The sequence below is a fragment of the Ascochyta rabiei genome, chromosome 10 (assembly GCF_004011695.2).
Source record: "Ascochyta rabiei chromosome 10, complete sequence".
NCBI lineage: Eukaryota > Fungi > Ascomycota > Dothideomycetes > Pleosporales > Didymellaceae > Ascochyta > Ascochyta rabiei.
Genome location: NC_082414.1, coordinates 1,106,055 through 1,128,673, shown reverse-complemented (window position 1 = coordinate 1,128,673; position 22,619 = coordinate 1,106,055). Strand labels below are relative to the sequence as shown.

The 22,619-nt window shown below is 54.9% G+C and overlaps 5 protein-coding genes across 5 annotated transcripts, besides 15 other annotated features; 2 read left to right on the top strand and 3 right to left on the bottom strand.

The window, feature by feature from the left end:
• Positions 1-3,785: 3,785 nt before the first annotated feature.
• Positions 3,786-3,845: a repeat region (potential rRNA).
• Positions 3,786-3,996: a repeat region (potential rRNA).
• A 230-nt stretch (positions 3,997-4,226) lies between these two features.
• Positions 4,227-4,250: a tandem repeat.
• A 63-nt stretch (positions 4,251-4,313) lies between these two features.
• Positions 4,314-4,515: a tandem repeat.
• Positions 4,516-4,843: 328 nt separating this feature from the next.
• Positions 4,844-4,869: a tandem repeat.
• Positions 4,870-5,909: 1,040 nt separating this feature from the next.
• Positions 5,910-6,374, bottom strand: EKO05_0006476 (uncharacterized protein; the record flags this gene model as incomplete). The annotated part of the gene is made up of 1 exon (XM_038946128.1): positions 5,910-6,374. One exon carries the CDS (start codon positions 6,372-6,374, stop codon positions 5,910-5,912), a length of 465 nt encoding a protein of 154 aa, XP_038797970.1.
• Positions 5,927-6,028: a tandem repeat.
• A 262-nt stretch (positions 6,375-6,636) lies between the features above and the next one.
• EKO05_0006475 (uncharacterized protein) lies at positions 6,637-7,039 on the top strand (the record flags this gene model as incomplete). Its single annotated transcript, XM_038940333.1, has 2 exons — positions 6,637-6,827; positions 6,895-7,039. The coding sequence occupies 2 exons, from the start codon at positions 6,637-6,639 to the stop codon at positions 7,037-7,039; spliced, it is 336 nt and encodes a 111-aa protein (XP_038797969.1).
• A 3,444-nt stretch (positions 7,040-10,483) lies between these two features.
• Positions 10,484-10,506: a tandem repeat.
• Positions 10,507-11,540: 1,034 nt separating this feature from the next.
• Positions 11,541-11,777: a tandem repeat.
• A 252-nt stretch (positions 11,778-12,029) lies between these two features.
• Positions 12,030-12,073: a tandem repeat.
• Positions 12,074-12,205: 132 nt separating this feature from the next.
• Positions 12,206-12,261: a tandem repeat.
• Positions 12,262-12,380: 119 nt separating this feature from the next.
• On the top strand, positions 12,381-15,307 carry EKO05_0006474 (Sodium- and chloride-dependent GABA transporter 1; the record flags this gene model as incomplete). The annotated part of the gene is made up of 4 exons (XM_038940359.1): positions 12,381-12,652; positions 12,774-13,269; positions 13,410-15,233; positions 15,284-15,307. 4 exons carry the CDS (start codon positions 12,381-12,383, stop codon positions 15,305-15,307), a joined length of 2,616 nt encoding a protein of 871 aa, XP_038797967.1.
• Positions 12,688-12,716: a tandem repeat.
• Positions 12,896-12,951: a tandem repeat.
• Positions 12,952-12,992: a tandem repeat.
• Positions 15,308-15,472: 165 nt separating the features above from the next.
• Positions 15,473-15,506: a tandem repeat.
• A 650-nt stretch (positions 15,507-16,156) lies between these two features.
• Positions 16,157-16,186: a tandem repeat.
• An 811-nt stretch (positions 16,187-16,997) lies between these two features.
• Positions 16,998-18,715, bottom strand: EKO05_0006473 (uncharacterized protein; the record flags this gene model as incomplete). The annotated part of the gene is made up of 5 exons (XM_038940350.1): positions 16,998-17,422; positions 17,472-18,146; positions 18,194-18,278; positions 18,328-18,456; positions 18,506-18,715. 5 exons carry the CDS (start codon positions 18,713-18,715, stop codon positions 16,998-17,000), a joined length of 1,524 nt encoding a protein of 507 aa, XP_038797966.1.
• Positions 18,716-19,892: 1,177 nt separating this feature from the next.
• On the bottom strand, positions 19,893-22,351 carry EKO05_0006472 (uncharacterized protein; the record flags this gene model as incomplete). The annotated part of the gene is made up of 14 exons (XM_038940371.1): positions 19,893-19,917; positions 19,970-20,100; positions 20,163-20,236; positions 20,288-20,334; positions 20,389-20,460; positions 20,510-20,915; positions 20,969-21,099; positions 21,146-21,236; positions 21,295-21,380; positions 21,436-21,573; positions 21,621-21,691; positions 21,739-21,846; positions 21,898-22,059; positions 22,115-22,351. 14 exons carry the CDS (start codon positions 22,349-22,351, stop codon positions 19,893-19,895), a joined length of 1,779 nt encoding a protein of 592 aa, XP_038797965.1.
• Between the last annotated feature and the right edge of the window lie 268 nt (positions 22,352-22,619).

The following is a 22,619-nucleotide window of genomic DNA, read 5'->3' as shown; positions in this document are numbered from 1 at the left end:
ACAGCCTTCTAGAAACCCCACAAGCTTGCACTGAAGACCTCCAAAAACTCAAGAGCGCTCACCCTCGTACCTGACGTTTCCTGCACCGCAAGAGTATCTTCTGGTGGTGGATCGCCGCAACGCCGGGCTCGGCCGACACCAACTGGACGCATTCCATCACAGTGAGCAAGCGTCTCGCGCAAAACAAATGATCCATGATACAAGACGCATGCCAGATCACATGTCTGACAGCTCAGCCTCGCCTTGGCGCAATCCATGGCAGTGGCTGTCCCGTTGTAGCCGTCCAACAACCTGGACATTCCTTCATCTGCAAGGTTGTAAATTGTGGCAGCGCCATATCGCACCTGCAGCCTTTCCTGATGAATCTATACAAGTAGGTTAGGCACCAGAATGGTACAGCACCGCAATTTTGTTTCAACCCAATACGGATGACGGCCAGCACATGTGCACACCAATCAACGACCATTTACGGATACCCAGCACTCTGCCAGAAATGCACCGTCGCTTCGAACATACATCCCTATATCAAGACAATGCGGTGATACGACGTCTCAATGCTTGTGCTTACCACTCTAGCAGCATGTCGTGTCCCGGGGAGGCGCCATATTCGCTTGTAATGTGGGTAGTTGCCGTTCCGTGTGCATCTATGCGAGTCCGCCCATCACATTTCCGAACCTGCCTGCATGCTGCTACTGCGGCCAATCGAGCCTCGCATGGAGACAGGTGTATCGTCAAGGCACCGTTGGCTGACGGGTTATCGCATGGACGATGTGGTGAGATGGAGCCACAGAGTCCGTGACCAAGGCTGGCTTGCACTCTGATCAACACACGTCTAAAGAGGTACATTGATCCCCAGATCTGATGTATCGCGGTACATACCCCTTGACCGATCGGCATGCGGAAGCCGAAAGGTGAATCGTCAGCCGGACTGCGACTAACGGGAGGCCGCATCTGCATGGTTCCAGTCGCATTCCCGACGTTCCCCGCCCTTGCCTCGTGGTCGCACAACTGTCGCCCGCCAACCACCGAACGGACCTTTTCAACCCATTTATTGATTGGTTCAGACTTCCGACGTACGAGGTCAGCTTTCGTGGTCAACGCTTCCCGCGGCAACGTGTGGGTGTGCGGGGTTCGTCCAGGATTATCTCGGATCTGGCAAACGAGTTGTGTTGCGCTGGCTGAGACATCTGCAGGGCCGAGATTGTTGCGAAGAAGCAGTTGTCATGCTGGGCGCTCCCGTATGGCTTCAGTCGTTCGAGATGTCGCTTTCCAGATCTGGCCATACAGTAGGTAGACTGATGAGGCCGACCTCAGCGTCATGTCTCTTTTCTCGAATACGTCACCACTCGTTCAGATTCCACTCGTAAATAGCAGGTCAGCGTCGTCTTGGCAGATCTTGTAGATAGACTGCATGGCTAGCCTTTAGCGTTCGACCCCTCCGTTTCTTTTCCACAGATCTACAGACGTCAATCCCCAATTACAGTGCAGCTATACTCCAGGCAAATAGAGCCTATCACACTACAAATCCACCAATTGTTTTTAGCTGCTACTCTTGTAGAAAGACATGTTCCGATCTGCATCACCACGCCGATTTTCGCTAAAGCCGTGCAGTAAGCGGTGCGATGTGGCATGCCGTAGCCACACCACCACACATGCAAGCAATTCCGGCCACATAAACGGCTGTACAGATGACGCTCTAAAACTCTCCGGACCAGTATGAGAGAACTTCAAATCACCTCCGGAGCGGCTTTCACATAGTGTACTGTGTTTGAAAGAACCGTTGTCCTGCCTGTACATGCGAAGGTAGCTAATGTGCGCTGCTGCATTCTTTCTGTATTTGTTGCAGTCACGGGGGCCTATGCACTTGGCAATCTTTGTCTTTGTTGTTTCGGAACAGTCACTGGATGGTGTTGGGCAGTGCTCCACAATGTTCAAGTCGAGCGAACAGTCGTGCGTCGCTGTACCCTGGGGGGCGAAATACTCGCACCTAGTCAATCGAGGCGGAATCTGTCCACTCAATGTCCCTCAATGTTTACAACTACTACTCGTGCGCTTTGTATAAGACTGTCGCTTGGGCATCCTAACACATTTCTGACTACATCTTTGCTGTTGTTTCTAGCACGCTCGTGTAGAAGCAGGTACAATACAGGAAGCAGGAACCGAGCTCATTGCCGTAAGTCAGACGAATACCTGCGCCTGAACTCAACTCGGTTTTTGGGAGCCTGACTCTCTTGAATGTCTAACTCCCGCGGGGTGTCTAGTCTGCCTACGCCCATCTCGACACCACACGCTTCGTAAACAAGCTTTTCCTTTAATTTCACCAGCTCGCAGTGCAGCTTCAGCAGCACGTCTCACGATGCCTCTACGCGTCGTGCGAACACTGAAGCTGGTTGCAGAGCTGTGACGATAGCCTGACTGCTCCGAAGGAACAGATACAGCGGTCTTTGGATTTCGGGGGACTAAACAGACAGTACGTCACCCTACCGTGGCAAAGCTCAGCCATGGTCTTGCGACGTGGGTTATAACACTGCAATGTTAGAATGCCCTAGAAAGCCATGCCTTGATAGTATGTGGGATCTTTACCCGCGAAGTGCCATTCAAGAGCACACACTTGAACGAAACTCCACCTCTTCCGGGTTCGGATTGCACAGTTGACCGTCGGTCCTGTAGCGCCTTTACTGGCTTCAAAGACTGATACTCGATTCACTGTCTTGGTTGTGGCGCCTAGGGAAAGCGGAACCTACATTGTTAGTCCGACACGGCTATTGGAATTACCAGACGTGGTCCACGGGAGAGGTTTGCTCGACCTGTAGAATATACGGGGACTAATTGACGGTCAACGACTACGTTTGAATGGCAGGAGTGCCGCCTTTCTCTCGTGCCATGGATTGTATGGAGATACAGCAAAAAGCTCTGTTCTTTGTGTTGAGCAGTTGTAAATATATTCCATGGCAATGCTATGTACGAGTACACTGACTTAGAGAGGGTCGAGTCTTGAAAATGTCGACTTGGAACTATGCCGCAAGCAGCGCCATCCCGTTACCACGTAACGTCTACTTCTGCATCCAGGACGTTTCCTCTCTACGGGCTGCGTACTGGAGCTCGGATGAGGGTGATGCTCTCTACCCCATCATTCAACATACAGTCCTGATATAGAATGGGGGAATTGATTCTAGCTTCGGCTGACATGAACAGCTAGGTACTCAAAAGAAGAAACCTCATCTCGAGCATCATGCACTTCTGCAGGTAACATGTATTCTGGAAAAATCACAAGGGGCCCTTTTCATGTATTACCTCTAACGAGTATACAAGGGCTAAGTAACAACTATATTCCCCGGCGTCAAAACGGACACGTCAGATCACCGCCCCGCGAAACGTCCAGCCAAGTGCAAATCTTCATTAACCGGACCAAGTCAGAAATAACGACAGCGCACAAGAAGCCTCGGCTCTCGTTCCCGAACGACAGGCGAATCGCTCTCCCAGCCAATGCGGAGAAGCCGTGAGGCCTTCTTCTCGACCGAAGATATGTCTATCGTAGGAGTATACACAGCGCCCGGGGTTGGAGAACAAAATAGCCTCTCGTAGCACAAGACGAATGACACGCACCCAGCACTGACCAATCTTCGCGTGGCCAGCCCAACCCGGATGCCGCGTTGTGGGCAGAGTATCTCCCATGGCGCCTTTTTATCCACTCGCACTCGCGCCTGGACCGCAAGTGTGGGAAAGCCGACTGGAGCCACCTCCTCCCGAAACCGAGATGGCATAGTCAAAGTAGCCAGCCAGCCAGACATGCATGACTTAACCTTTGAGACAAGCATATGACTACCGGCAGAATCAACCAGGTAACCAACCATCGTGAACCCGAGCGCCGAAGCAAACGAGCGAACCCCCCGAAGGAGGCCAGGATGTACCAATGGGAAGGGAGAAGCCGAAGCGACCGATTCAATCGCCCCCACCGAGTTCCCCCAAGTTGCGGTCCGCGACGGGTAGGCATTCCTCGAGAAACGAAAGCGCTACCTCGATGCCTTGCGCTGACCATCGTAACCCGTACTGCGTAAACCACCGCTGTGCTCGGAGGTTCCAAGCAGCCGTGCGAGCCCGTAGGTCCAGAGGTCCAAAACGAATGTGCTAGCGTGAGAACGGTAGGGGATTGGAGTCGCAATTGTGCAGGACTTCCCAGGACCGACTCTGGATGAGATGAGTCTTGTGCTTTGCGTTGTAGGAGCGCTGGCTGGCTGGCTGGCTGGCTGATGTACGTGTCTTGCGCACGAGCGGGGTGGGTAGAAGATGGCTTTCAACCCAGCTTCTGCTATCAAATCAAAGCAAAGCAAAGCAAAGCAAAGCAAATCAAAGCAAAGCAAAGCAAAGCAAAGCAAAGCAAAGCAAATCAAAGCAAAGCAAAGCAAATCAAAGCAAAGCAAAGCAAAGCAAAGCAAAGCAAAGCAAAGCAAAGCAAAGCAAAGCAAAGCAAATCAAAGCAAAGCAAAGCAAATCAAAGCAAAGCAAAGCAAAGCAGACATGGGATTAACCTCCAAGCCAAGAACCCCCCGAACAGCCTCTACACCAACCACAACATCAGATGCGCGACATGCACCACTCCCTCCAGATCCAAAGTGCTATTCCTCTCCCCACAACGCCACACCTGCTCTGACGATGCTGCGTCGTCGATGCTGCACCCATGGGATCCACGCCACGTATCGAAGCGCCCCTGGGGTCGAGTGGGCTGGAGTTTGAGATGTTGCTTGGAGAGGGATTGTGTTGCTTCTCTTGTCGAACAGAGAGAGAGAGGGGGGGGGGGGGGGTGATGGGAATGGAAGCTCTGGAGCAAGGAGGGTGATGGGTGAAAAAAAAAAAGGAAAAAAAAAAAAATTTGAGAGAGTACGAGCAAGATCAGACCGTGTGGGCGTTTCCTTTGTGATTTTAAAAGGTATGTTTTGTACGCATATGGGTTTCTACATGCGCATACATGTTTCCTCATGGAAGATCAACCCAAGGTGGATATGGAAAAGATGCCTCAGCGTGTCACCTGCAGTTCTGTTTGAGACTGGGAAGGTCACAGCCGCGACCGTCCTGTGACTTGAGCTATCAAGTGAAGATTGGATGTGTACACATGCAGCCAATACAAGCCTGCGTTGGGGTCCTAACAATATGCTAGCACCATACAGTTCGACGCACCCCGTACTATGATGGTTTTCAGTGAACTGAGCTGCACTGCAAAACGATGCGTTTTTAGCCGCGGTTCGAGCGGTTTACGGCGGGCCAAGTTTGGTGGTGAAGGGGCAACTGGAAGTCTATTCATCGATGATGATGCCTCTGCGCGGAGTAGAGATAAGGCAGATAAGACGCTACGCGTTCGTTTCCGGTAATTCGCGCTCGGGACTATAAGGGGCCGTGTGTCGCAGCGCACGAATGAGGTTCAGTTGCGAGTCCTTGAGACGCGATTCGTGCTGAGATGGTCGAATCTCGGCGTTGATGTTGTTGTACCTGGAAAGGGGCAACTCGACTGCCCAGCTGTCAATGTTGCAAACACGCCCACTCGGAAGTCGGCCATCGAGCCTCCGTATTCGGAAAACCAGATGTGAATCAGAGATTGGCTTTGTTGTTCGTCCAGCTTCAGGTATGGTTTGTGTAGAACACATTGGGCCAGCGATGCTTTGGTACTCGTGGAGGGCTTCGAGGTGAACACAGGGTTGTGCAACGATCAGTGACCTCAAGCAAACCAAGTAAACCAAACCTCAGACAAGGTATCCCGTTGTTTCCAGCAAGCCAACCCACCAGAGCCGCAGTTCTGATGCGTTCAGACTCGGACCGGATTTCTGTTGTGTTTGCCAGAGGCCGCGGCCATCATCTGGGTTGTATGTGTCTTGTCGGCGGCCAACAGGGTACAGTCATGTCGCAAAGTGTCCTCTTCATCTCGGCCGTTGTAGCTGCTTCAGCCGCTTCTGTTGCTCCTCCCGCTCCTGCTCCTCTCGCTGCTCTCGCTCCTGTTGCTGCTGCTGCTCCAACTCCTTGGCCTGCCTCTGCTTCTCGTGAAAGCCAGCAATCTTCCTCTCCATCTCCTTCTTCTTCATCACGAGGTTGTCGCGTGCGATTTGGAGCTGCGAGATGATTTCCTCGGGTGAGGCTTGTTGGTAGCGTTTTCGTTCCTTGAAGCTATTAGTCACAGGCCTGAAGGGCAGAGGTGCTGCAAGGTTAATGTAGGACATGGTGCCTGGTGCCGAAGGAAACGACGCGTGAACTGGGTTGTGACGTACCGCTATGACCTCTCGATCGCTCTTCAAGCCAGCGCCATAAATCGTTCCGGTGACGGTGATGGCAGCGACCGCGCCGGTCAGGATCCACCTTCGAACGGCTTGGGCCTGAGGGGTAGCCATGTTGTGCGTACTCTCGTGCAGGGATGTGGGAGAGGTAGGAAAGGTTCGATGGGCTGTTGTGGACGAATTAGGTGAAGTGGTGTGAGAGAGAAGAAAAGTCTCCGTTCGCCAAGGCTTGTTCGCCGCGGGAATCTCGTCGCGCTCGCCGCAGTCCTGCTTTCGACAACAAACAACTGCACGCACCTTCAGAACAGCACGCAGGGGAGTGCCGCAACGCTGCAATAGCCTCTATCGACCGGGACGAACTACGAGCCAATCCACAATGTCGCACGGCTCCAGACCCAGCACCTCACGCATCAGCAGCGTACCTTCGCAGAAGCCCCGCCAGCTCTCGCACCTCCAGGCCCAGCTTGCGCAATTGACGGCGAACATGGCGGACCTCGAGAGTCTGATGCGCATGACAGCAGGCCAGGCGCAAGACATGCGCGCGCTGGGAGGATACTCGGGCGCGATGTGAGTGGTGCACTTGCGTGTTGTGCAATCCGCTAATGGAACGGCTGGGCTAATGGTGGACGTGCAGGTTCATGGCAGCAAGCAAAGTACTGGGCGAAGAGACTGTCAAGGGCGGCGAAGGCAAGGATGGCGAAGGCAAGGACAGCGAAGGCAAGGACGGCGAAGGCAAGGACGTCGAAGGCAAGGACGGCGCTCGTGAGCAGGACAAGTGAAGGGAGACGAGGAACCTGCTGCAACATCTAAGATTCGAGAGGGAGATGGCCGTCCCTCGGACCCTACCCACGATTCCCACGATTCCCACGATACCCGAGATACCGTATCTGCGTCACTACGCCCTCATACATGCGGGAGGCAGATGGCGGGTGTGACGGCCAGCCTGGATGACGGTGGACTGTGCAAGTGTTGGACCAGACACTGGAGCTGGGTGGGCCAGGGAGAAGACAGGAGAGCCGACGGCTGGCACAAACCCAGCTGTTGTTGCCGAGGTGGGGGCTGCATCTCCAAGGTCGCAACGGTCGACTGTCGAAGAAGGGAGGCACCCAAGAACCGTCTTCACTAGCTGTACCTGCACGTGCCTGGCTCCGTTGAGCACCTGTGAGGGTGTGAAGCAATGACCAGCACGTCTCTGCCCTGGCATCCTCGAACCAAACAAACCATCTCTGTGCTCGCCGGCGGCCATCTAAGTAATGTTGAATACGAGCCGTGTTGACTATGGATGCTGTGCAGTCCGGCAGAGCCGAATGCGTGCGAAGTAGCAAGGCAAAGCAAAACCAAGGGCCAGGAGCCTTGTCGGCAGCCATCTTATCAGGCAGGCGTCCTTCCCCAGAGGCGTCTCATTGGCGAGGCATCTCCATGTTATCCAGCTGCAGCGCGTCGCGCTCGCGTGCGCGCACCTACCAAGATAAGATAGGTTTCACTTTACTCCACGATAGGAAGGACACGACGAGAGAATGGCCCAAACGCTCGCAGATAGTCACGCAGGCTCCTGTCATTGGTGTGCCCGTCTTCATTCCGTAAGGGGGACATGAGCACTGTGAGGTCCGCTAAGCAATGTCGCTATCATTGCGCCATGATAGCCAATATGGTCTCACCGTTCTCCGCCAGGCAAGAGGCCTATAAAGTGGAAGCGTGCTCCACGAAATCCGCCCTCTGAGGTAGAGTACCGCATACGATCGATTCAGTCTCCGCTTGTCCTTTCCGCTCCGCTGTCGATTGTTGAAGCCACCACGAACGCCAAGCCAGGGCCTTGCCACTTGGACCTCGTCTTCCACCTCGACCTCTGAAATCTGAGGGGAGCTATGAAGAACCGTCTGAACCACTCGAAGGGTTCAGGCGGTATCCATGCTCGGCCTTTTGAATCGACCAGACGCTGCCTACGCCGGCGAGTCGAAGCCACCTGCTCCGTTTGCTCGGTCTGTCGCCGAGATTGCGTTCAGGCGCTGAGGCTATGCGCACACAACACGGGAGCCTCGCATCTCAACACGGCATAGGCCGACTCGTGCTCGTGATAGCGCCGCACCACCGCCCGGATCAACCACCCAAAGCGTTGGTCGCCATCGAAGAAGCTGACCGAGGCTGCCCAACAACGTTGTCCAGAATCTAAATGGGAAACCACGCACACGATCCTCCACGTCAGCCCAGGAAGGCACACGAGCCTTGTTCGTCCCGCTGCCCGCGGCTAGCCCGTCCACGTTCGTACTCGTCCACTCGCCCAGATGTTGATCGCAGCGTCGCGTGCGCAATCGAGCGTGATTCTGACCACCATCCGCAGACGACTCCAAATCGTATCACGTACCTGTGTATCTGACCCCCACCCCATCCCGCGTACATCCCGCGTACACTCCAGGGATCGGATGCATGCTTGCTTTCTGTGGCTCGTGTGACTGGCTGACAGGAGCCTGCACCGGAGTATTAACAGCGGTGTCGGCGCTAAGCACTCTGCAGGACTCAAGACGCCCAATCCGGACGTTTGGATACACTTCTCCGGAATTTCTTTCTTTCGGCTTGCATTTCCGGTGTTCCGGGGGAAACCTGGCTGTGAGCACGGAGATTGCAATGCAGAAGACCGATGTGTTGAACGCGAGAAAGGGCGAAATTTGCAAGCAATAGAACTCGGTGTTGTTCCTTCTTAGTAGACCGGCTAGGCCTGAAATTAGCGGACTGTGTCGGTTGATCTGGGCTCCGCACCCCTGCTCCGCCATGCAAGTCAGATGCAGGTGGCTTAACAGGCCTGCACCAGCATGTCAGATGCAAGTAGGTTAACAGGCCTGCACCAGCATGTCAGATGCAAGTAGGTTAACAGGGAGCAAGTCAGAGGCAAGTGGCTTGACAGGCCTGCCATACCAGGGAAGCACCTAGATCCACCGTTCCCAAGACAGCAAGCGTTGTGGGGGTCGCGCAGCTCTCCCTCTCCACTGAGCCCTGCTTGTGCATATGTGCAAGACCTAAGTAGGTGGTAAGTCGAAGCGGCATAGTATCCACGTGGAAATGAACACTGTAGAGAGGGTTTGCACTTTGTTGAGTACGGGTGATTGTCACATGTGAATGGCGCAGAGCAGACGTAGTCTAGCGGAGGCGCGACGCCGAACACGAATGTTGAACGGGCCGTGAATGAGTCGTACTCTGAATGACAGGGCACCTAGATCGTGCGGTGCTGTGATGAAGCTGTACCTGGTCCATCAGTAGGTTCATCAGTACCTGGTCCATCAGTACCTGGTCCATCAGCAGGTTCATCAGTACCTGGTTCATCAATAGGTTCATCAGTACCTGGTTCATCAGTACCTAGTCCGTCAACCTGGTCAGTACCTGGAGCACGTATAGGACGGTAGATCGCCATGGTAGCCACTGGGTTTGCAGCAGCCATTGTCCACCACTCAGGGCTGTACTTCGGCTGTCTCGGCATGATTAGGAAAGTCTCCCATGAGGGCGTGGATGGTGGCGCGCGCATGGTCCCAGGCGACCTACCTGCAACCTGAGACTTTGATGTGAGACGCAGTGGTGTCGCTGGTGCCGTAATGCAATCAGCAAGTGTTTGTGTTGGGTAGGTTCAGAGATAGCGATGGAGCACATGGCATCGTGTGTGCCCCACCATCCAGTGCTGCGGTACAGTGTCCCGAGGCGTGCTCGAAGACTACTACCTAGTACGTTGAAGACGATGAGGCCACATGGAGCCTCCCAGCGACGAGTGGAGTTACTGTTGCATCCAGTGCTCGATTCGGTTGGCTTCTGCGACCCTGAGTGGAGGGTACCCTCCACATTCCGCGTCATCTACGCTACCAGTACCATGCGGAGGACGGAGAAGAGTGGGTCCATGGGTTCGAGGACATTTCGAGCTCCGGTAGCCAAATGGAGTGAGGATGCAGAATCGTCTTCTAGAAGATCCAGGGCGTGATCGCCGCGTGTGCAGACACCAAACGGCCCTTTTCTAGAGCAAGCGTGTCCCGAAGATGCAGGACAAGTGACTCGCCATGAAAACGCTTCCCAACTGTCAGGCAGCCAGGAACGTCGTCGGACGTCCAGAAGCGCGGTTGGGATAGACTAGAGGCTCTGGGCGCTGCTTGAAACGTGCCGCACGCCATGGGCACAGCCGATGGTGGAGCTGTCGAGCAGTGGAGCCTCATCGAGGACCCTGAGGTGGGTGACATGTCGGGTAAAGTAGGAAGGAAGGAAGGAAGGAAGGGGAGTGCGGTGACGCAACGAGGGTTCCGCGATGTAGGCGAGAGGCTGAGAGGGCTGCTTCCGATTCGGGTACCGGTACCTCGCAGTGGATGAAGTGGAAACGGGCGTGGAGAGGCTGGCTCTTGGGCCGTTTCGAGACATGATTCGAGCTGTGAGCAGCGGTACGGGGAGGGTAAGGTGGTGCTGGGAAAGCAGTCGGCGGTCCGTCTCGACGTTCGAACTCGACTCAGAGAGTGGCCGTTGTCGGCCCATTGTGGGCGCGCAACCAGTGGCAGACAGCAGAGTTGGGATGACGGAGAGCTAGCAGACGGAGTTAGCCTCGCACTACGGCGTTAGCGAGAGCGACAAGGAAGGCTTGTAGTGGACAGCAGCCAATCAGAGGAGGTATGTGGGGTGTCGGCAAATGCAGTCTTGCCGTGAGCTCGAGCCGGGGGTTGGCGGTGGATCGGTCGCCATGCAGGACTAGAGGACGTAGAGGAGCCAGTGGGAGGACATTGGCGCTGGTTGCAGAGAGTGACGTCCGAGGATCTGCATTGGAGGAAGGAGCGGCGCAGACAGACGGCAGGGGCCCTTTGCTGGGCAGTGTGCTTTGGAGCGTGTGCACTGTGCAGTCACTGCAGTGTGTTTTGGAGGCAAGCTTTTGGAGGCAAGGTTTTGGAGGCAAGGTTTGGAGGCAAGGTCTTGGAGGCAAGGTCTTGGAGGCAAGGTCTTGGAGGCAAGGTCTTGGAGGCAAGGTTTGGGAGAGGTACGGCTCTGGCGCGAGGATACAGCTCTGGCGTGACGATACAGCTCTGGCGTGCAAGGTTGCCTGACGTTGAGCTGGACGCGGCCGAGTAAGTTTCCTAGTTGGATGGGAGTGAACGCCTCGCTAGAGAGGCTGTCTACATAGGGCTCTAGGTTTCCAAATTTCCATCCTGCACGGTACGGGACTCGTGTGCGCCTCCTGACAGGGATGCTCTCCAAGCGCACTGTACGTGAACATGGAGGGACAGACAGGCGTCCAAGCATTCCTCCTGCCTGCAGCAGCCCACTCTGAGAGGGTGCAGAGGGTGCAGAGGGTGCAGAGGGTGCAGAGGGTGCAGAGGGTGCAGAGGGTGCAGAGGGTGCAGAGGGTAGGGTGCAGAGGGTGCAGAGGGTGCAGAGGGTAGGGTGCAGAGGGTGCAGAGGGTAGGGTGCAGAGGGTGCAGAGGGTGCAGAGGGTGCAGAGGGTGCAGAGGGTGCAGAGGGTAGGGTGCAGAGGGTAGGGTGCAGAGGATGCAGAGGGTGCAGAGGACCAAGTGGGGGGTTTCGTAGTCTCCACTACCCTTCTCACCAGGCAGGCCCGCCTTTACAGCCAGCGACCCGCCAGGCGCGCCACCGGCTGTCTGTCGCATGCTGCAGCGGCAGGCTGGGTGTGAATTGGGTCTCGCGCCGTTCGCCTGCGGGCCCGAGTGCTGCTGTTCGAGGGCTTCCCCGTGGAGGCAGAGCCAGAACAAAACGACGAGCGTGTCCAAGCCAACCTACGCTGTCGCACGCCCGCATTGCGCACGCCTCTGCACGCCTCTGCTCGCCGCTGCTCGCCGCTGCACACACGCCCCCGCCCCCGCGCGCTTCTGCTACGCTTGACCCGTGACGCTCAACGCTCGACTGTGCTCGCAGCAGCACGGCTGTGGTTGCAAGCCGCAACCCAGTGGCCCACGCCCAGGCCACACCAGGCCACACGCCTACCGCCGACCGCATACCGCATACCGCCTACCGCCTACCGCCTACCGCCTACGTGGGGTGCGCCCGTCCTAGCAGAGCACGCGCCGACCCAGCGACTACATCATCGCCGCTCGCAGACACGCCGTGCTCTTGTCGTGTCTCTGCGCTTCCCTCCCCACGACCACCGTCGCCATGGATTTCGACCAGCTGCGCGAGAGCAGCCCCGCGCCCTCCCCCGGCCGCGTCCTCGAGGAGCCCATCTTCCCGGCCTTTGGCAACGACGCCAGCGCCGTGAGCCCGGAGTCGCCCACGGAGCTGCAGAAGAACGATCCCCTGGGCACGCAGATATGGAAGCTCTACTCACGCGCCAAGACACAGCTGCCCAACGCAGAGCGCATGTCCAACCTGACATGGCGCATGATGGCTCTGAACATGCGCCGCGCAGAGCTCGAGCGCAACAAAGGGTACGAAAGACGCCATGCTCCTAACCCACTTCCCCCTGCCACTGCCACTGCCACTGCCACTGCCCCTGTCCGTGTCCGTCTTGCCCGACACAGCTGCTAACCCTGCGCCCCGCCTCCACAGTCCCAGTTCGAGTCCCCAGAGCCATGAATTCACCTCCCCGCCACCACCCACCTCGAGGCCGTTGCCCCGGACTGCCCCCAGTGGCATTGCACAGCAGCTGAGACGATCTGCCGACCAGCAGGCGCACGCGCAGGCACAAGCGCACTCGCACTCGCACTCGCACTCACACTCACACTCGCAGCCCCAGCCCCAGCCACAGCCACAGCCACAGCCACAGCCGTCACAGCCGCCTCAAGACACGATGAACCTGGACGATTTTATATTTCCCTCGTCCGTCGGCAGCCCTGCAGGTTTGTCGCCAGAACCGTCGAATGGGGCCGAGGGCCCGTTGCATGCAGGCTCCGGGGTGCCGATAAGGAAGGCTAATCAGCTCCACGACCACAACCTCTCCCTCGCCCACGCCTCTGCTCCACCAGTTCCCCCCCAGATCAACAGAGAGAATGAGTTTGGCTACGTCGCCCGCCACGTTCGCAAGACCAGCATCGACGAACGCCGAGTAAGTCGCTTATCTCTGTCGCCCTCTTGTCCCCCCGTCCTGCCCCCGTCTTGTCCCCGTCCTGCCCCCGTCTTGTCCCCGTCCTGCCCCCGTCTTGTCCCCGACCTGCCCCTCGCTCTTCTGGCTAACTTCCTTATCAGCCCCCCAAGCGACGAGCAGAAGCCTCACCCCAGCTCCCTCCTGCCAACAGCATCATGATACCCACCGACCCCCAGGCAGAGGCCGACTTGAACCACTACTCCCTCGACCAAACCATGCAGCCTCCCGCCTTCCCCGCCTCCCAGGCCCAGGTGCCCTTCTCCATCGACACCTTCCAGATGCACGAGGACCCCGCCGTAAGCTCAGCAGGCCCCTTTCAGCAGAGCTTCGGCTTCTCTCCCGTTGGCTCGCCTATGATGAACCACGCCGCTTCCTTCCCAAACATCTTCAACCAAAACTCCATGGCCTCTTCCCTCAACTCGACAGACTACTACTCGCCCCCCAGCTCTGCCTTTCCTTCCGCCGTCTCGACCCCTCAGCCCATGAACGACGACAACCACGTCTACTTTGATCGTCATGGCATGGACATTCGCACCCAGCACAGCACCAGCGTCTCGTATGGGTCCCACCGTCCTTCGACCTTGTCCACCTCCATCCAGCCTCAGTTCGTCTTCAACCCCAACGGAGCCGGGTCAGACTCGGTCTTTAGCCCCGTCACAAGCGCGAGCTCGTCCCTGCCCTTCTCGGCCACCTCGTTTGGCCACTCTGCGCATGTCGACCCCTCCCAGGTCCTCAACAACAGCCTGCCCTTTCGACAACAGCACGAGATGCAGATGCCACGCCACGAGAACATGTTTACCTTTGGTGCCGACTCCGACGCCGAAGACGACGAAGGCGGCGCATTTGCGGATCGCAACATGCCCTCGCAGGACTTTTCGCCCATGGACGATGGGTCTTTTGACTTCAACACGAACTACCAGTGGGAGACAAACCTGTCCAACCAGTTCAACCCCATGCAGGCCCGATACCCCGCAGGGCCTCCGCGCAAAACCGTTACAATCGGCCCTACCGAGATACACTCACCACAAGATCACTGGAGTCCCAGCAGTCTGGGCCGAACGCATGGATCAGCTGCCTCTGTGAGCGACATTCGAAACCGTGGGAACGATCCGCGTCGTCAAAAGATACCCCGCACTTGCTCGACTCCGAATGCTGCGGGACTATTGCACCAAGCTATACACGGCCGAACACAATCGTCGCCGAATTCACCGCCAGAATCGGGCTTCAGCTCTGCCGCGCCCTCTCGCCCTCCGAGCCCGGGCGGCACAAAACCAGGAGAGGGTGGTGCTCCTACCACCTGCACAAACTGCTTCACGCAGACGACGCCTCTATGGCGCCGCAACCCCGAGGGCGCCCCACTCTGCAATGCATGTGGGCTGTTCTTGAAGTTGCACGGCGTGGTTCGGCCACTGTCCCTCAAGACAGATGTCATTAAGAAGCGCAATCGCGGTAGCGGTAACGCTCCGGTGGGTCCGTCGTCATCGCGAGCTTCGAAGAAGTCGTCCCGCAAGAACTCCATTGCCATGACGCCAGTAACAACACCGAAAGCAGCAGACTCGGAGTCCCCAAACTCAACAGGGTCTGCTGGCGGTGGGCTCACTAGCGTCAATCTCGCTCCAGCTGCCGCAAACGCTAAACCAGCTGGCGTAGTCCCTATAGCTCCCGGTCCGCCGAAAAACGTCACTCCAGTGAGCGCCATCCAACCTCGTGGACCAAGTATGACGCCGAGACGAGCCCGCGCTCAGAGCAGGAGTGGTACGCAAGAATTGGACATGGCCGATGCCGATGACACGAGTGGGAAAACATCTCTTCGAAGAAAAGAGGCTCCCATCGCGGCTCCCAGTCCATTCCCCAGTCAGAACCTGGGTGCTCTTCCCATGGGTGCCATGGGTCAGGGCCTGCAATCTTCTGGTCCTGCAGAATGGGTGAGTTGACAACATACAACGAGATGGATCACGTACTGACCCTGACGCAGGAATGGCTGACCATGAGTTTGTAACGGTCACGAACTCTCTTGTGCAAATATCTCGGACGAGCTTGGGATTCTTGCACTTTCCGCATCACATCCGGAGTTTGAATTCGTATACGCCGGTGGACTATTTACGTTGGGTTCCTTGCTTTTGTGTTTTTGCTTTCAGGTCTTCCACCTACCTGATTTGATACCTTTTTTTTTTTTCTTTTTTTTTTCTTTTTTTTTTCCCTCCTCTCTCCCTGCGACGGACGCAGCAAAGATTAGATTTGGAGTAGCTCTTGTTTGTTGACATACCCCTTCTCTCCTTTTCAGCAGCCAGATGGAGGAAGCTGGCGCTCCATCAAGCCTTACACCGCTCTTATAATGATATGCAAGAGGTGGACACGAGACGGAGGATTGGCCCTGATTGGCTTCCGTCCCCAATCTTGCTAGGGAAATCGCATCCTGCACGAGCTTATGAAGATATCCTGGGATTTGGTCGCAATAGAAGGCGCTTGCGGGGTTATTCGTATATTTGTGGGGGTTTCCACGTCTCATCTGGCGCTCTGAATGTAGTAACGGGAAGCTGTAGCTCAGGCGCATGTACATAAGATGAGCGTACTGAGCTTGCTAGTCGTACCTGTTTCGTGCGAGTCGAGCCGTATTGGGACACTAGGAAGCAATGCCAGTCAGACCATACATTTCTCGTGCAGTCCAGTTCGCCTTGACGTTGCCTACGTGCTTGTATCACACACCACAGCTACATTTGGTCACATGTTTCTAGCATCACGCAAACCTGAAGCCCTCTGGACCTCCCTCCATGAATCGGCACAATGCACATCCGGCAAGCCAATCTCGCTCCTTCCGTTCCGCTCCTCGAAACCCGTCTTGGCGTTCCTCTACTCACTCCATCACTCACTCGCTCACCTATGCCACACAATCACGACACGCACCATCCTTAGCACCCCAATCGACCTGCTGCTCTCCCTCAGCCAACAAGCCCCGACACACACGGCACTCTGGACATCCCGCGCGGCGCTCTCCGCGCTCAGCTCAGAAAGACCGAAGAAAGACGTCCGGCGACGCTGGCGGGGAGGCGCTGCAGCTGCACTCGATTGCTGCGTTTGGATGGTAGCTGGTCGGTTGTGCTGTGCTGTGGCCATCTGAGCGGGCACGGCGGCGTACAGGGAGGGGGTTAGCCTGAACGGAGTCGAGATAACAAGCTGCTTGCTCTGAACACCTGGGCTTCTTTTGCATCAAGATTACACCCGCTGTGGCAGGTCTTGTTTCTGCTCCCTTCAGGCATCCCCCTGTATTGTCGGGTTGTCGGGCCCAGAGGAGTGAGGTGGGGATGGGGACGTTGCTGGTTATTCTCGTGTGAGGGAGGATGGAGGTATAGTGAGGAGAGGGTCGTGCTTGATGTGAGGATCATCACGTCTTGAGAGTATGTTGGTACTGTTGTTTGGAGGGGGTACAGAAGTGTGTTGTTGGGCAAAAAGAAAAGGTTGCTGGTGATGTAGTGGATCTGGGACTGCAATGCTGTTCACACTTGTGATTGCGGAGCTGCTGGCGGGCAGGGAGAAGAGGGACGGGAATGCTGGACTGTGAATCGTAGCCGGTACATTGTAAGCACGTAGTATGGTATGTCAAATCATCGTCATGTCTTGTGTCGAATACCATGAACCTTTGATACGCCTAGCTTGCTCACCATCCCATTCCATGTCCAACACGCGAGATCCTACGACGCCACCTTCTTGAACAGCAGAACCTTTGTCGGATCCGGCATGCTATTCCTCCCCATCTCAATCTGCGCATATCTCTCCGTCCGCCCCTCCGGCATCTTGATGTCGTAATCCAAAACCATCTTGGCGACAATCATCTTGATTTCGTTTGCCGCGAAGAAGCGCCCAGGGCAAGCATGTCGCCCGTACCCAAACGCCAGGTTCTGCTCGTTGGTGGTGACGAACTGATTGCGGGCATGGTCCGTCGCGCCACCACCGCGGCGCAGCTTGTAATGGCGGAAGCCGTCGAACCTGTCGCTGTCTGGGTAGAATTTCGAGTCGTTGTAGATGGCTTGCGAGGGCACTTCGACCATGACGCCAGGTGGGATGTATTGGCCGTTGGAGAGGGTGATGCCTTTGAGAACGCGGCGACTAAAGGAGGCTGATTTGCTTAGTACAGATGAGGCCGAGGTGGTGTGGGTGCGACTTACTCATGCCTGGTGTGTAGACCCGATTGACCTCCTTCATGTAGCTGTCGAGCTTCTCCATCTGCTGCAGTGCTTTTGCGGTGATGTTCCCATCGTGCTCGGCGACGACGCTGCGGATCTCCTCCCGCAGAGCGTCGATATATTCGGGTGTTGATGCCAACGTGTACAGTATGTTCGTAGCTGTAAGTGAGGTTGTGTGAATGGCGGCAAAGATCAAACCGAGCTGCCCTTTGGCATATTGCTCAACAGGAATATTATCACCAGCGCTGCGGTCCAATATCCACTGTGTCATGTCATCCGGCTTCTCCCAGTTGGGGTCGTTCTTCGCAGCTTCCTGCCTCTTTTGAATAAGAGGGTAAAGAAATTCGGTAGCCCTCTTCTCTCTCTGGCGCAGGCGGCGGACTTCAGCCGTTCGTGGCGCCATGAAAGCCCGAAGCCAGGGTCGCAACTTCTTGATAGCAGTGACCGAGTCTATCAAGTCCATGGTGTAGTTGACTGCACAATCAAGGTACTCAGGATCTTCACACAGCTCTGACCCAACGAAGACACGGCCAGAGACCTGGGCGACGACATCGACCAAGGTCTTGTAGATGGTGACCTCCGCCCAGTCTTTGCATTCCGGCAAATACTTCTGAACGCAAGTGTCGACCTCTTCCCGTATGATATGGTTCATGCGACCTGTCGCTGTCAGTGTATGATCGTATGTATGGTGCTTATGTACGTACCAAGAGCAGGAGTGAGATCTGATCTCACAGAGTGTATCACAAGCTGAAAGTCTGGATCGACTTTTGTGTACTTGGTCTCCATGGACTGGTCGTTGTTAGGCTCAAGACATGCTGTGTGGCCTTCACACACTAACCTTGTCAACAGCTCTAGGGAAGCTGAGAACATCATCGGGAAGCCTTCGTAGTTCGGGCAGCAAACTGACAGGAACAACAACGTTGTCTTCTCCGTCAGATGATGCAACGCGGTAGACTGAGTCTTTGAACTGCCGCCTCATCAGTCACCACCGGTATACGCTCGTGGAATGCGCTCACCTTCTCATATCCATCAAGATACATCTTCTTCGCGGAGGAGAGATACGCCTGACGCTGTTTCTCTCCACTAGCTGACCCACCGAAGACGGGCAGCTTCGCCAAGTGCGATCTGTAGTTGAGCTTCGGCAACAATGTGCACACTGCAAAGATCAGAGCAGCAATTGCTGCCGTTTGCAGAGTATGCGACAGTCCTGTGTATTGAATTTCCATGGTGTTCGACGATGTGTGATGGTGGTTCGTGAACACTTCGACTTAGCCATATTTAACGTTGCTGTCGTCCGACCTTCCGGAGGACTCCCCACAGCCCTAGGTGGAAAGGCTCCGTGATCTGCGTGAAACACACAACACGGAGAATACGGTCTTGATGGTCAAGCGATGTGGTTCCAAACGCAGGATCGCTTGCTCGGGGACTAGTAATGAAAGGGTATGGTGCCTGTCGATCACGGCGCCGCTGCCACTACCGTCTCGTCAACAAGGCTCTAAATGAAGTCGCGTACGTATTCAACCCATTGTGCCTCCTCGGTTGCAGAGGTGCTGTTGGAGACGTGCAGGAGGTGATTGTGGGAAACATGCTGTGTCACCGGATAGAGGTTTTGCCGCCAAACCCCTCCTATCGGATCACCGGAGCGTGCAGAATCAAAAGAAGTGAATCTCCACAATCAGCGACGCTCGCATGACTATGGGCTGGAGATGCAACGTGCATGTAGAGTAAACACTTTGGTGGACGGAGGTTGTGTGTCATGCAGGCCTCGATCGACGCTCTGCATCAGCTACGACCACCCGAGCTATTACCGGCCCTTTGAACTCTCAGCACACATGGCACGGTCGACCAGGAGTAGACTGAAAGAACCATTGAGTTTCTGGTTGTAGCACCGCGAGTGTTTGAGTCTGGTGACACAATAGCAGGAATGTATGCATGACTATGCGAAAGCGAACCTATCCAGGAGCGGAACAACAGAATGAAGCTGCGAAGGTTGGTGAACCGGACTCAGTGTAACGTGCAAACTTGCTTGTCAAGCAGTCCAGGCGCGAAAACCACGAGGTCGCACCAAGCCACGGTTTCGCAGCTTTTCGGCACCCATGTCAGTGCGAGTGCCATTCTAGGCACCACTTACTTGACGTCGACGTCGGCTTGCAAGCATGCAACTCGCTGCATCACCAGACAATGTTATTCGTTACGCATTTTCAGTCCTTTTCATTCTCATGTTAGTATTGCTAGAGAATCTTATTTATACACCCTTGAGTAAATTTGTAACGTGTAGCCCTGCAGTGCCGACCAAGCTGCATTACGGTGTCTAATAGGCTTACGTCACCAACCCCCGGAGAAGCTCATGTGAAGGGGGCAATCTCAGCATCCAGTGCACTGCCTGCTAACCTCGGGCATTGACTAGGTAGCGAAGCGGAAATCAAGGCTGTCACACTGTCAGACAGAATGGCTTTGTGTGGAAAGAACAAAGCACTTACCGTTTGTTCCCCTCATCCTTTGTAGTTGTGCTGTAACTGTCTTTCTCCTCTTCAGTCAATGCATCCCACTTCTTAGCCTTCGTCTTATTTCTCCATTGGTAGTAGAAGTAAGTTCCAGGGTATTGAACAAGCTGTGCATGTGATTAGTCTCTGTGAAGAACACTTACCATAGCGCAGAAAGGGAGTTACTTACACACACCCATACGCATACGACGAGAAGACCCTTGTTGGCTTTGAAGTATCGTGGCGCATCGGTGGGTTGGTAGACTGAGAGCTGTCAGCAGCGTTCATCCGCCTTTGAAGAGCCTAACAGCTTACTGTTGGCGCCAATCATTCCGCTCACTTGGACAAACATGTTGTACAACCTGAACATAAGTTAGCAGAATCTATATCAACCTGGTGAACGTAATTTATCCTACGAGGCGGAGACGGTTCGATTTTGTACAGAGCCAGCATTGCGACTTGTCCAGGTGACCTGTATGGGGTGGGTGCTATCTTTGGTCAGCTTTTTGATCTCGAAGCCATCCGTACGTTGCTTACTATGGGAAGGATAGCAAAACAGTCGAGATCGCAAAATAAGCCCAGCCACTGATCGGATCCTTCAGCGCGATTAAAGCTACGAAACAGGGCAGCAGCCAAGCGTCTTCTGCCATGGACACGAAGCTTCGATTGCTGACCAGTTCACTGAACGCAGTAATCAGAAGCATGGTAATACTGGAGCCGACGATGTACGGAATCGACAGCAAGTTTGACTGGATGACGTTGAATCCCAGATCGCGGAAAGAAAGTGTCAAATACTGCGACACTGGATATTTCGGGATGCCAAACAACAGGCCCAATGCATACAGTGGCCACATATCGTAGTCCTTGGAGCATTTCCAGATCTGGCGGACCGAAAGACCTTGTCGGTTGTACATACCACCTTTATGGGGATCGTCTCGGATTACTGAGCAGCGAAGTCAGATCACGTACATCGGTACTGTTGCCGAGGCAGCTTACCTGAGTTTACAACGATCTTCTGTTCCTTCTCGTTGAAGTATCCCTTAGGAAACAACCAGCTCTTCGTTTTTGTCGGGCACTGCGGCATCAGGAAGAAAGACGCAAGGCCAACAGTGAATGTGAACATTCCTCTGTTTTTTGTTAGTAGTGTGTAAGCTATGCTTGATTGGAACTCACTCAATCAAAAACAACCAACGCCAGCCCTCATAGCCTAGAATACCACGCATGGAGACCAACCCGACTGCGGCAAAACCAACACCGATATCAACTGCGAGTAGGGTCAGTAAAAAGTCTACGCCTAAGCAACGCAGTGCTGCAAAACATACCCAGCTGAGAGGACATCCAGAACCATGCTAATCGAATGGGCAAATTTTTACCAGTGTAGAAGTAGCTGAGGTAAAGAATAACTTCACTTTTGTACGTCAGCTATTGATGCATAAACCTCTCAAACGTACGTTGCGACTCACGGGATGAAGCCACCCTGAAACGTAGCGATCAGATATCTGGTAGCGAGAAAAGACGCTCGACCCTTCAGAAAGAACTGCATTGCAGATATGAGGCTAAAGATACAGATCTGTATTGGGATCCATAGATCCGGACCAATACTGTGAATGTCAGTTGTGTCATTGACCGTCTCTCCAAGCATACTGACCGCTTCGAGATCAACTGCGAAGGTAGTTCGGCAACGAGGAAACCGACACGTGAGATGGTTTGACCAAGGTTCTATTTGCAGTCAGAAACGTTGCCCTTAGCAGGGAAGAGAAACTGACATAATCGCTTCGAGTGATGTTGATGTCGTCCAGCATGTTGTCAGACACCGCATTACTGATGTTGTTACGATCAATGTTCAGAGCCGCAAACATGATGCAGACCCAAATCTATGAGTGTCAGTTTCTGTCGGAGCACCTTTCTTGCAGGTGGGTCGTTACCATGATCTTCCAGTCCACCTTTCGCCGTACTGCATTCTCCTCCCGCCAACTCCAGCGGAAACTGGGGTCAAACGCAGACCAGTTTTCCCATTGCGGGTGTATATGGAGGCTCTTTAGCTCCTCTACATTCTCAGAATCCCAAATGCTTGATTGCGTCGCAACCTAGGCCCTTGTTAGTATGCCATACCGATATTCCCCACTGCGAGCTGGCACATACCGCATCGAGATCATATATATCCGTCCTCTTTCCCTTTCTGATTCTCAGAAGGCGCAGAATGTAGTCTCCCAACGCTGCTTCCATCAGCTGTGTCTCAGCTGTTGCTAGGTTCGTAACGGTGGCTGTCTCCTTCACTGGTTGTTTGCCATCGATGTCGCCCGTTGAATCTCGATCATACTGGTCGGGAGTATTCGACCTTGCGGGCGTTGATGATGTGGCTGGAGGATAGAAAGACATATTTGCCCTTGACATTAGTCCAGTCTGATCGACGCTTCGATCACTCCTGCGTCGCTGTGTGGAACTGAGAGACGTGGTGTCGTAGAGTTTACATTCTTGTGAACCAGAGAATACCGTACGTACATAAAAGCATCCCCTATTATAGTGGGAGGCGTCAGACCCACCGTTCGCCCATGCCACTGACACCGCTTAATGGCCCAAAAGGTAACATAGAATCACATCATGCGGACTGAGTGGAGGTATGGATGCAAACTCTTTGCATCGGCCC